Source organism: Corvus kubaryi, unplaced genomic scaffold (genome assembly GCF_017639235.1).
Source record: "Corvus kubaryi isolate FWS band 111438036 unplaced genomic scaffold, C.kubaryi_AGA036_p1.0 37384, whole genome shotgun sequence".
Lineage (NCBI taxonomy): Eukaryota > Metazoa > Chordata > Aves > Passeriformes > Corvidae > Corvus > Corvus kubaryi.
Window position 1 is genome coordinate 1,648,869 of NW_024581126.1, and position 10,699 is coordinate 1,659,567.

General features: G+C 38.0%; 1 protein-coding gene across 2 annotated transcripts in view; it reads left to right on the top strand.

Annotated features, from left to right (window-relative positions):
- Nucleotides 1–8,570, top strand: part of FAR1 (fatty acyl-CoA reductase 1) — a 31,460-nt gene extending 22,890 nt beyond the window's left edge. For both annotated transcript variants that reach the window (XM_042035464.1, XM_042035462.1), the window contains exons 10-12: nt 2,057–2,186; nt 3,460–3,587; nt 5,629–8,570. In XM_042035464.1, the coding sequence (XP_041891398.1) occupies nt 2,057–2,186; nt 3,460–3,587; nt 5,629–5,791 (421 nt within the window). In that variant the 3' untranslated portion in view covers nt 5,792–8,570. The remainder of the gene's footprint in view (nt 1–2,056; nt 2,187–3,459; nt 3,588–5,628) is intronic.
- The last annotated feature ends 2,129 nt before the right edge of the window (nt 8,571–10,699 follow it).

Sequence of the window (10,699 nt, forward strand, 5' to 3'; positions counted from 1 at the left end):
AAAAAGAATCCCAGCAGAGGTTAGTCTTTGCAGTAGTTTAAATTTAGTTTGGGTTTTTTTTAGAAAAGAATGAAAACCAATGTCAGTGGCCAGAAACAAGTTCAAAATATACACTTACCAGATATTCATTTGCTCAATTAGTGTTTTGCAGGGGCACAAGATTTTTAAACTGTAGCAGTCAAAGCACTCTAAAATTCAGCTGCTCGTCCAGCTTAGCATAAGGGCACAGACTGGGAAGGTTCAAAAAGACAAGTCAAGTTAAATAATCTTCAGGCTGTCAGTGGACAGACCTCTGCAAAAAGGCTTAAATGCTGTTTAGCACTAATTTTATCCAGGCATTTTTGCTCGGTCTTTTTGGCTTATCGGACCAATGGGATCTTTGCTTTCCAAGTTTTGAGTTATTTCCTAATTTTTTGACTTAACTAAAATACTTTTTTTTTTTAAAGTTCTGTTTTGTCTTGATAGCACAGGACATGTTTTGGATGCAGAGTTTCTATTCCTAATTATTTCTGCATCAGAGAAGCTCTGGTTCAACTCAGCCCCTACTGTTGCCACCTTGCCCAACTGGTGAAACTATAAGCAGGTGTTTGAAAGCTTCTAGAGGTGCTGAGTAATAAAATCAGCTGATGGTGAAACATTTGAAGACAGTTGTGAATTAGTAGATATATTCCTATGAGGGTTAAGAAAAAAATTAGTGGTTTATATGCTTTAGAAATACTTGACATTTTTCAGTGGTCTCTGTGGTTTGTATTGCTCCATTCCATGAGAAGAAAAAGAGGAAATTTTAATGTTTTAGATACTGAGATACCAGCTGCTAGTGACAGTAAGAGACACTAATGCAATGCAAAATACTTTCTTTAGAGGCGTTTCTGGGACAATGTGCTATATCCCTTCTACAAGTATGAATGCATCAAGGCAGCTTTCAGAGGAAAATAAGTTTGTTTTTGTTGCTTCTATGATCTGTATTGGAAAAATTTACCTTCAGGAAACCCTTTCCTGTTAGTACTGGGTTCTGCTTTCTTTGCCTCTTCGTGTACCATTGTGCTTAAAATGATCAGTGTCCTACTGTAAGGATCAAATTGGAAGCAGTTTTCCATTTCTGCGAGATGGAAATACCTTGAGCACCCAGAGCAGGAATTTAATGGCATTAGGCCATGTGGTACTAGTTAGTACTTACTAAAACTGAGTGGCTGTCTCTAGCACTTTGAAACTATTTTCTCGCCATAAATGAGGAAGCTTTGCATCTGAGAAGCTGGATGACTCTTTTTTTTTTTTTTTTGCTCCACTTCAGATGGTATGATCAAAGAGAAACTTGTCCAAATTGATCCTTATAACATGATTTCTCTGTATTCCAAGTGATGGTTTTGTAGAGTTTCTTCCTCTTCATAATAAAAGATGATGGAAGGTATTTCTGCATATTTTGAAGTAGCATTGAACATGTTCTGCTATGATCTGTCTGTGCCCTTAAATATTTTCCTGCCCTTTGCTGGTGGTGTTTTTAAGCCTTGATCTCTTAGTAACCATAATAAAAACCCCTGTTCTGTTACAAAGATCTGGTCTTGCACAATGTGCAGGAAGATCAGGGCAACTTCCTCCTTTGTTTAAGGGGCAGGTCCTGCACAGACATGCTCTGTTGCAATTTGAGACTTCTGTCAAGTCAGACTGTTGGGTACAGCTAAATGCTCCAGTGCCCTGAAGGGAAAAGGGTTCCATCTCTGTGTCCCAAACTAGGAGTTACCAACAGAAGACAATGTATTGTTTCCCCTAATAAAAAAGAAGAAATGGTAATTTACTGTTGCACTGGGAAGTAGGATTAGGAAAAGAAAGACTGTCTGATAATTTCTGGTTCTATACAGATTGGACAGCCAAAGTCCACTTCAATACTATGCAGAAATATCCTATTGATGTAATATAACATGCTTCACGTACAGAGCAAGGGAGGATTTTTCGACATGGGGGTAGAGGGTTGGAGGGTAAAAAAATCTTATTGTCTATTTCACTTGTTTGAACTAATCTTTACCCATGTAACCTGTCCATTCCACGCTGCGGACTGTAGGATGATGAAGACAATAACACGTCTTCATAAGGCCATGATGTTATTAGAATACTTTACAAGCAATTCTTGGACCTGGAGCACTGAAAACATGACTATGCTAATGAACCAGCTAAGCCCTGAAGACAAAAAGGCAAGTGGCTGTTTGGTGTGGGCCTGGAGACTGAGAGGGGAGTAGCAGCTCATGAATTCAAGATAGAATAAGGACATGAGCTGTAATGTGGTAATGTGGAGCTAACCTAGCAGGAACTCAGCCCTGCACATTCCTGGTAGATCCTTTCAGTTGTGCCAGGGCTGTGTGAAAGGCTGCATCAGTGACATGATGAGAGATGATGAGAGGAAGGGCAGGGAGAAGTGAAACAAGGATGACTTGAGGAAGAAGGAAAAGTTGTTTCTTCCCAGGTTTAACTTTACTCCCATTTTTCCCTACCTCCCTCACCAACAATGGCTCAGGTGCCCCAACTGAATTTAAACTTCCCTTCTGCTATGATTTTGTTGGTTAATATTCAGCAGAATAAAAATCACCAGTTGCAGTTCTAAAACTCAGATTTCCCGTATGCATTTGAACAGTTTTGTCATTCTTAAGATGTCTTTCCTACTGAAGCATTTCCCTGAATCAGTTCAGTAGTTACATTCCAGAAAAGCTGCCAGCTTTATAAATAAGGTGTCTAAAAGTAGGAAATAAAATAGCTTTTGGTGATTTTTGTGTGGATGGTATTTCCACCCTTTCCTGTCCTCTTGCCTCCTAGCAACTTAAGTTCAGGAAAAATTTGAAAAACAAAATGCCAGACACCAGAGCTTTGAACTGTTAGTATTTTCAAATTGCTGCATTTTGTTGGGATTTAAACACTGTTACTCTAGAATCTTGAGATGAAGAGATCAATACATCAGTAAAAAACTTGTGTATCAAATTCATCATAGTTTTCTCTCCTGCAGAAGACACTCAGATGGTTGTATTTAAAATATAACTCTACAACTATAAGCACAGGTAAAAGAACCCTGCACTTACCAGCGAACTTGGCACAGAGCACTGTTTATTTTAGAGCATATTAGAATTATTTAGTTGCTTAAAAATTAATAACATACTAGAAAATAGTTATTTTTGGAATGGAATTCCTTACAGACAGTTGAAATGGGAAAACTGAGGAGTGGAGAGAAGAAAATTACTGCTGAGGAGGGAAAATAAAGCATAAAGTGATTGAAATTTGGAAGAGATGATGTCAGAAGCCGGTGGCTGAATCAAAAATGGGGCCTCAATCTGGACTCTTTCTGGGATTAAGGATAGGATAACTTTCTTGTGGCAAAGACAGATTGGATTTATCTGGAATAAAGACATTTATTTTCATTTGAATTATATAGAGGTGAATTTTTAGGCGACTGGCAGTGAAAGCTTTTCTCTTACGCAGACATTTAATTTTGATGTTCGACAACTACACTGGGCAGAATATATGGAAAATTACTGTCTGGGAACGAAGAAATATGTGCTGAATGAAGAAATGTCAGGCCTCCCTGCAGCTAGGAAACACTTGAATAAGTAAGTATAGTCTTAAATTATTTTATTTTAAGTATAATTTTATATTTTCTGTGTCCTGCATTTATCCAGGTTTGCTTTTCCATGTTATGACTTAATTGTTCTTAATAGCACCTGTTCAGGTTCTCCACAGTTCTTCTGTTCCAGTCCAGTGGTCTGAAGCATTTTCTAAAGGAAATTTGTTGCTCCTGAGTTGCTCCCAGTATTGATAGTTACAGTATCAGTCTGGGATTATGGTTGTAGCTCTGATCACTGGTGCAGATACTGTAATCCAGGTTTTTGATTTTACCCAAGTATCTTTTGGAAGGTCAAAGGTCCATGGTTACACAGGTCAGAATGGCTTGTTTGGGAGGTTTAATAGAACAATAGCTTTTTTGCTGGGAATGTGATCTTTTGAGGCAGGTGAATAAACAGGCAAGGGACTGTGCTTTAGAGCAGGACACTTCGATGTTGGTGCTCTAGGATGACTTCCTTAGCCTTTTCTCTGTGGCTTAATTCCTGCCATTTGAATGGATTGTTACTGTCCAGAATTTTATTAGCACAGTTGCCCTTGTTTTGTTCTTGGCTGATTCATAAAGGCAGCAGTAGAGGTTCTGATTTGTCTCTTAAAAGAGTGAAATAAAAATCATCTTGTTCTGCAGTGCTACGTCATGTCTGCAATCCTGACAGCACAAAGAGAAACAATCCAGGTCGTGGCTTGTGTTGTCATTCTAAAGACAAGGACTTGCAGCTGTGGAGTGGTTTGGTATATGTTAAAATCACAAATATGCTTGTGAAAGATGGTATCTGTGATCATGGTGGAAATAGCTAAACGAGTGTCCCCTTCTGGGTTGTTCAGTTTGGGTGGTTTTTATTTCTATTTAGATGCCATTAAAAAGTGCATAGAAATGATCACATAGTTGATCACATAATATCACATATTCTTTGTACAAAGGATCATACTGAAAATAACATGAGAAATAATCTTGTGTTGGAGCAGCATCAGGTTGCCCCCAGCTCTCAAGTTTGTAAGTGGATTGTTTAGCAAGAGGTTTAGATTCTGACTTATGTTTACCCTGAGGTATTAATTTGGTGTCTTTTGTTACCATCTAGTTCTTGACTCTAATCTGAATTTGGAGTCCACTGCCTTAGTGTTAACCAGGTTTGGCAGCCCAGGGGACATCTTTCTCTAGGGAACCACTGGGTAAATTTGTTCCTCAAATAAAAAAGTGTTGCTTTTGTAACATATTCATTTAAACTGGTTTTCTCTGCAAATAAGATTTGTAGAGGAACCCAGCCTTACCTGTAAACAAGATAAAGGCAGTATTTCCCTAAAAAGAGCTGCCTTTAAAATATAAATTGTCATGGTCTGCTGAGCTGAAGAATTGCTCTGTTTCTAAGAAATCTGAGCAAATTCTGGTTGCTGTTTTTCTTGAAGCTTCCATCTCTACCTGGGAAGAGATTGGTAAAAATCACAGTTGCTCTAAAAGGTCACATAGTTTATCCTGCACTTTAAATATAGTTCCCTGAGAAGGAAGGAGTTTAAAAGTGCAGTGAAGAGGCTGAGCTCCTTGGCTGGAAATGTCTCAAAAACCCGATGAGTTTTGATGATGGGGGTGAGGTGATTTGGTTTTTGTTTTCTTTGTTATTGTCATCAGTGGCAGTTGGAGTTACTTCTATGTATTTATGAAGTTTTAAATACCTGGTGGGGAGGAGAAAAGTTCATAGTGTTAAATATTTTTTGGTGTGGTTGGCAGCCTTCTATAGGTAAGTTACCATTGTGATGTTGGCTTCAGGAGGTTTCCATCAAGCAGCTCTAAAGCAGAAGATCATGTGAGCAACAGACTGACTCTGCTCCTTAGTTTTCATTCTGTTTTTCAGCAGTGAAAGGCCTTCACTGTTTGTTCTTCACTTACTTTCGTCATTCACCTAATACCACTGATAATGTATCTTGAAATGAATAGACAAATTCAATTCTATACCAGAAGTTAATTTTTAGGGTGTTCTTTTTTCCTCAGAGTCTTTGTACGTTGGCTCTTAATGATTTCTTTTTGTTTCTCCCCAGGTTAAGGAACATTCGCTACGGCTTCAACACGATTCTCGTGATCCTGATCTGGCGTATCTTTATTGCAAGGTCACAAATGGCAAGAAACATCTGGTACTTTGTGGTTAGTCTGTGTTACAAGTTCCTCTCCTACTTCAGAGCCTCCAGTACAATGAGATACTGAGAAAGAGAATTTAGCATTAGGACATCTATGCATATGGTGGTCTAACTGCACAAACCCTGTAACATGTAGTCATCTCACATTTCATAAAGCATAATTTCATTTTTAATTGAAGTGTGAAATAAACGGTATTTGTAATGTTAGCTGTGTATCTTCCTGGAGACAGAGCAAGTAAAAAGGGCAAGTGCCACATTTAATTGGGGTAGAAAAGCATTTCGATAACTTTGACTCTTTGACCTGGGGAAGACATATTAGACCACTGACCAACATAACTGTGCAATTTGGAACGTGTTCGATTGGAATCTGCCTTAACATGATTTTTTTTCTTTTTAAGTTTTACTCCACATAGAGCAAGATAAATATTGGCATAGTAGATACTAGTTGCTGTAGACCTATTTATTTGAAATTCTTCTAAATTACAAAGGGTTTTGCAAGTTGCAAAAGTGTATAAATGACTCTCGATCTCCTGAAATAAAATAGTTGAGGACTTCTGTAATTTCTTTTTAAGTTTTGCCACTTCTTCCCTTCCCCTCAGAGCAGGGATGCAGCAATGGTGCCTCCTTTGCTTTAAAAGAAAAAAGAAATTAAAAAATGAACCAACCTTCCTTATTTACTGAAAGGCCTTTTGTATATCTGGGCTTCAGAATGCACTTTGTGATTTGGTTCTGTGCTTGAACCTGGCTGTGTTCAACTTGCATTTGTGTCGGCATGAGCAATTTTCTACTCTGAAAGCAGAATTGATCCTAGCATTGAGCAGATAAAAGGAAGTGTAACTCAGTGAGGTGCATATAAAGTCATTGACTGTCCTCTTTTTAATGATTTTTTTTTTTTAATTGAGAACACAGAGCCAGCACTTGATTGTTAGACTTCTGACTTCAAAGGGTAAAGGTAATGAAAAGGAATTTGTTATGCTTAGTTGCTATTTATATTGCTGGTAATAGTAGCTGGACAAGCTATAGACTTTCATTAAGAGATACACCTGTTTTTAAGTTGTAAGCAATGTTAGCAAATACTTCAAGAATTAATAATTTTTAAAAAATCTCTGAACTGTTTAATTTGATGCATGGGCAACACCAATGCACAAACACACTTTCCCATCCCTGCCCTAGTAAAACCTCATTTCACTGGGCAAGCAGAGTAAGATGCACCTTACTCCAAAATGAATAGGTGTTAACAGTTCTTCCATCTATCTTTTAATTTAAATGATTAGGTTTAAACCCGAAGAAATCTGGGGTTTTTCTGCATGTTACTTTGTTTCAGTAGGGAAAACATTTGTAAAAATGGCAAGTTGTAAGAAAAGATTGAATCCTTGTTTCTTTACTCCAAGGCAATACATGAAGATCCCTTTAAATTTTGGTTGCACAGATTTGAGAACACTGTAGTGTTCCACTAATTGATGCACTGACCAGCGCCCTTGCCCAGTGTTTGTTCATTCAAATCCGTTTGTACTGATGAATTTGTTCTTGAATCTGCCTGGAAAGGCAAATAATGACTTAATTACACAAGAACTATGTTATACTTGCCCTTGGTAGTTTTTTGTCCTATTGAATTGAATTTGTAAAGAACTTATTTTGCTATTCTTCTAAAAACTGTTACTTTAAAGAGAACACCTTTCCTTCAGGTGTATATCTCATTTTGAAAAGATAATGGCTTCCTTGTTGAAGCTAAATATTCTGTAGTAAGTAGTTAAGCTGTAATTCCTTTTTAAAATTACTGGTGTATATATAAAGCTAGCGATGAAAAGCCTAAATGGTCTAGGACCACACCTCGTGTGAGAGACCTTTGACTGTGGCTGAAATCAATTAAGGCTTCTGTGCTTGGAGATGTTACACTCTAACAGATACAGTAGGTGTATTACATTTTTAGCTGCCTCCCCAAGTATCTTACTAGACCTGAGAGTATGCTTAAGCATTCCCAAATTAGAGACTTTTCTCAGAGGGGCTTCCTGTCCAGTGACATCCCTTGTCCCATATTGGCACATGGCTGAAGTTTGCAAAAGATAAGTATATTCTGTGAAACAATTCACAGAATTCTCTTCATTCTGTGAAACAATTCACTTACGAATGTTGGTTGTTTCTAACTATAAACATAATATATGAACATTATAACATGATACTTCTAATGTTGATTTGTTAATACTGAGATAAACTATGAAGCCAATGATCCGATTCCTTCTGGTCCAAAACACTGCTTAGAAATAAGCATATTTAACCTCTACACTAAACATTTGCCAATTTAGAAACCCGTTTTTTCCCCTCTTTGGAGACTGTTGTTCTGTGCCCTATTGGTACCTTACACCAATTCATCATCATCCTATTGAACTGACAGTAGATTCAGTGTCACATTTATTCTGCTGGTTTTGTCACTTCCTGTGGTCAGTCTGTGAAATTCTACCTGGAACTATTGGGTTTTTTCCATGTGGGAGCCCTGTCCCATTGCAGTGCTTCCCACCGGTGATTGCACATGAAGGATGTTGGTCACAAATATACTGGAACTATATTTTGGTCCATGAAAGCAGACTCAGTGTTTTGACTAGCAAGTTACAGGAGGGGTATCAGCTGGTTAATAGGAAGAGACTGAAACAACATTATCACTGAACTGTTACTGGTATTTAAATTGGGGACCAGGAAAAAAAATTACATTTTCCTGTAATGTTTTTCTCTGCTGTAGGAACAGATGTTTGGAAACAAATGCTAAATCTGTGAGCTTTTATAAGACATAAACAGAAATATTGGGTGCCTTTGTTTGTAAACCAAAAATAAACAAATCCCTTGAAAGTGTTGTTATGGTGTTCACTGTATCTTTTTATGTTGTTTAGTCTTATTCGTGGAAAATACCTGGGTAATTGAAATGCCATCTTAATATACATGAACATGATCTTTTCCTTTGTGAGAAACTGGAAATCAAGTTAATGACTAATGCTGCATTTAAAAAAAAAAAAAACAAAACAGAAAAAAACACTCACCAAACAAAACACAAATTGCAGAAAAGCCACCAAACCCCCACCATCTAAACCTTCCTGGGGTGATTCCAGAACACATGGTGAGGTATCCCTGGTCGTGGTGATTTTTGTGTGTCGGCCACTTTTCTGATCGCTGTCCTTGCTTGTTCATTTGTGCTATTAGTTTCACGTTTATTTAAATAGTATAAACCCACCTGCTTTTTCATATGGTTTAAAAAAGGTACTGTGGTTTTGCAGAAGCTTTAGGATTAACATTTCAATCAACTACAGTTATTTATGGCATCTACATTTTGTGGTGAGGGTTGGAAAGGTGGCATTAAGTTAGCGAATCACCAAAATGCTTTGGGGTTTTTTAGTTTTTTAACCTTTATATCTTGGAATATTCAGTTTTCACAGATTCCTCCTTTTTTATCAAGAACACAATCCTACAGATGTGCAATCTGTGGTTTGGGGTCTGCCAGCTTTAAACATAAGCTTTCCTTTAAGACTTAAACTACCAAACAGAGATGGATTTTGTTGGTCTCAAATTCAAACTTAGAAACAAGGAGCAAAAAAGTTTTAAGATGCTGTCCCCTATGTCTTGTGCTCTTGAACATTTTGCCCTCTCTTCATAGTACAGTATCAAATCCTACATTGTTCAGAAGCAAAGAAGAGGTTTGTACAGGTAACTTGGATTGAGAAGCACCCAGCACTGAGCTGGGAAATAAAACTTCGAGTACTTGTGTGTATTTCCCAGCCTATTGAGCAGACTTGAAAACAGAAATGAAGAAAAGCCACAAAAGAATCACTCCTCTGGAGAAATGTGTGTTTAAGTGTATATTTGTCAATCTCTTTGTGCTGAAGCACGTGCAGTTTTTTGTCTAGCCTGGAGACATTGACTGTGTGTTTGAGTAAATCTCTAGAAACAGTGACATAGTTCCAGCAGAGCTGGTATGAATTGTCAGCTCTTGCTTTCAAGATGTGCTGTCCCATCATAAATTTAGAAGCGTGGGTTGACAGGTCTCACTCATGACTTTCAGTTCCAGGTTTCCTTCCTCTCTTGCAGGTATTGCTCAGCCCTTCAGGCAGCCCTGGCCTCCTTTCTGCCCGCAGAGCTCTTCGAGTTAAAGGTTGCGTAACCGAGCTGCTGCTCTGCCATCTCGAACTAAATTTAACCCTGCTTCCACTTGCAAGATATTTATAAATGCTTTCTCCTTAATGTTATCTCAGTGCTTTTCTTCAGTGCAGGAGCTTTAGCTTTCCCTGCTCCACAAGTATTGTAACTCACTGATAGGTAATTAGTAATTATGCAACTGTCTCTTCTGGAGTATGGAACAATGACAGCTTTGAGCAGCTTTTATTCATGCTATGGGAAGTGGGAGAAACCATGACTAATTGGTGAAAGCAGAAGTTCCAACACATTGATGCACTGGAATGCTCAGAGCCATGGGCCCTAGGTGGGGTGAATGGGACTTTCTTTATCCTTGATTCTGTTACAGGCATTAACCTCAAGTGTTGGGATTGTTACCATAAGCCTTTAATGTCATTCTAATTGAACTGTTATACCTTTGAGGATTGTGAGTCTGTAGCTACTCTTGCTTTTGGAAAATTCCTGGCCTGACGTGGAGAAGCAAGGCCTCTTTTGCTTCTTGGAGAGCATATGGGAAAAAAAAAAGTTGCCATAGATTCTTGGAAATTAAAAAAAGAAAACCACCACTTAGTTACAATGTGTAGAATGAACATTAAATCTTAAACTGCCCTTGCCCCATATGGTAGGAGTTTCTGCTGTCCTCTGTGTAGCAGTCCAGTCCACCAGCAGCAGAAAGTAGCTGTGCTATTCTTGTTTGCATCAACAAACATCTGATTTGCCACTTCAGTGAAAGTTATTCAGTACTTAGACACTATTAACTTTCATGTATCATGTCAGCCTTAATTCACATTCAAGATGGCATTGAATTATTTTTATGAAA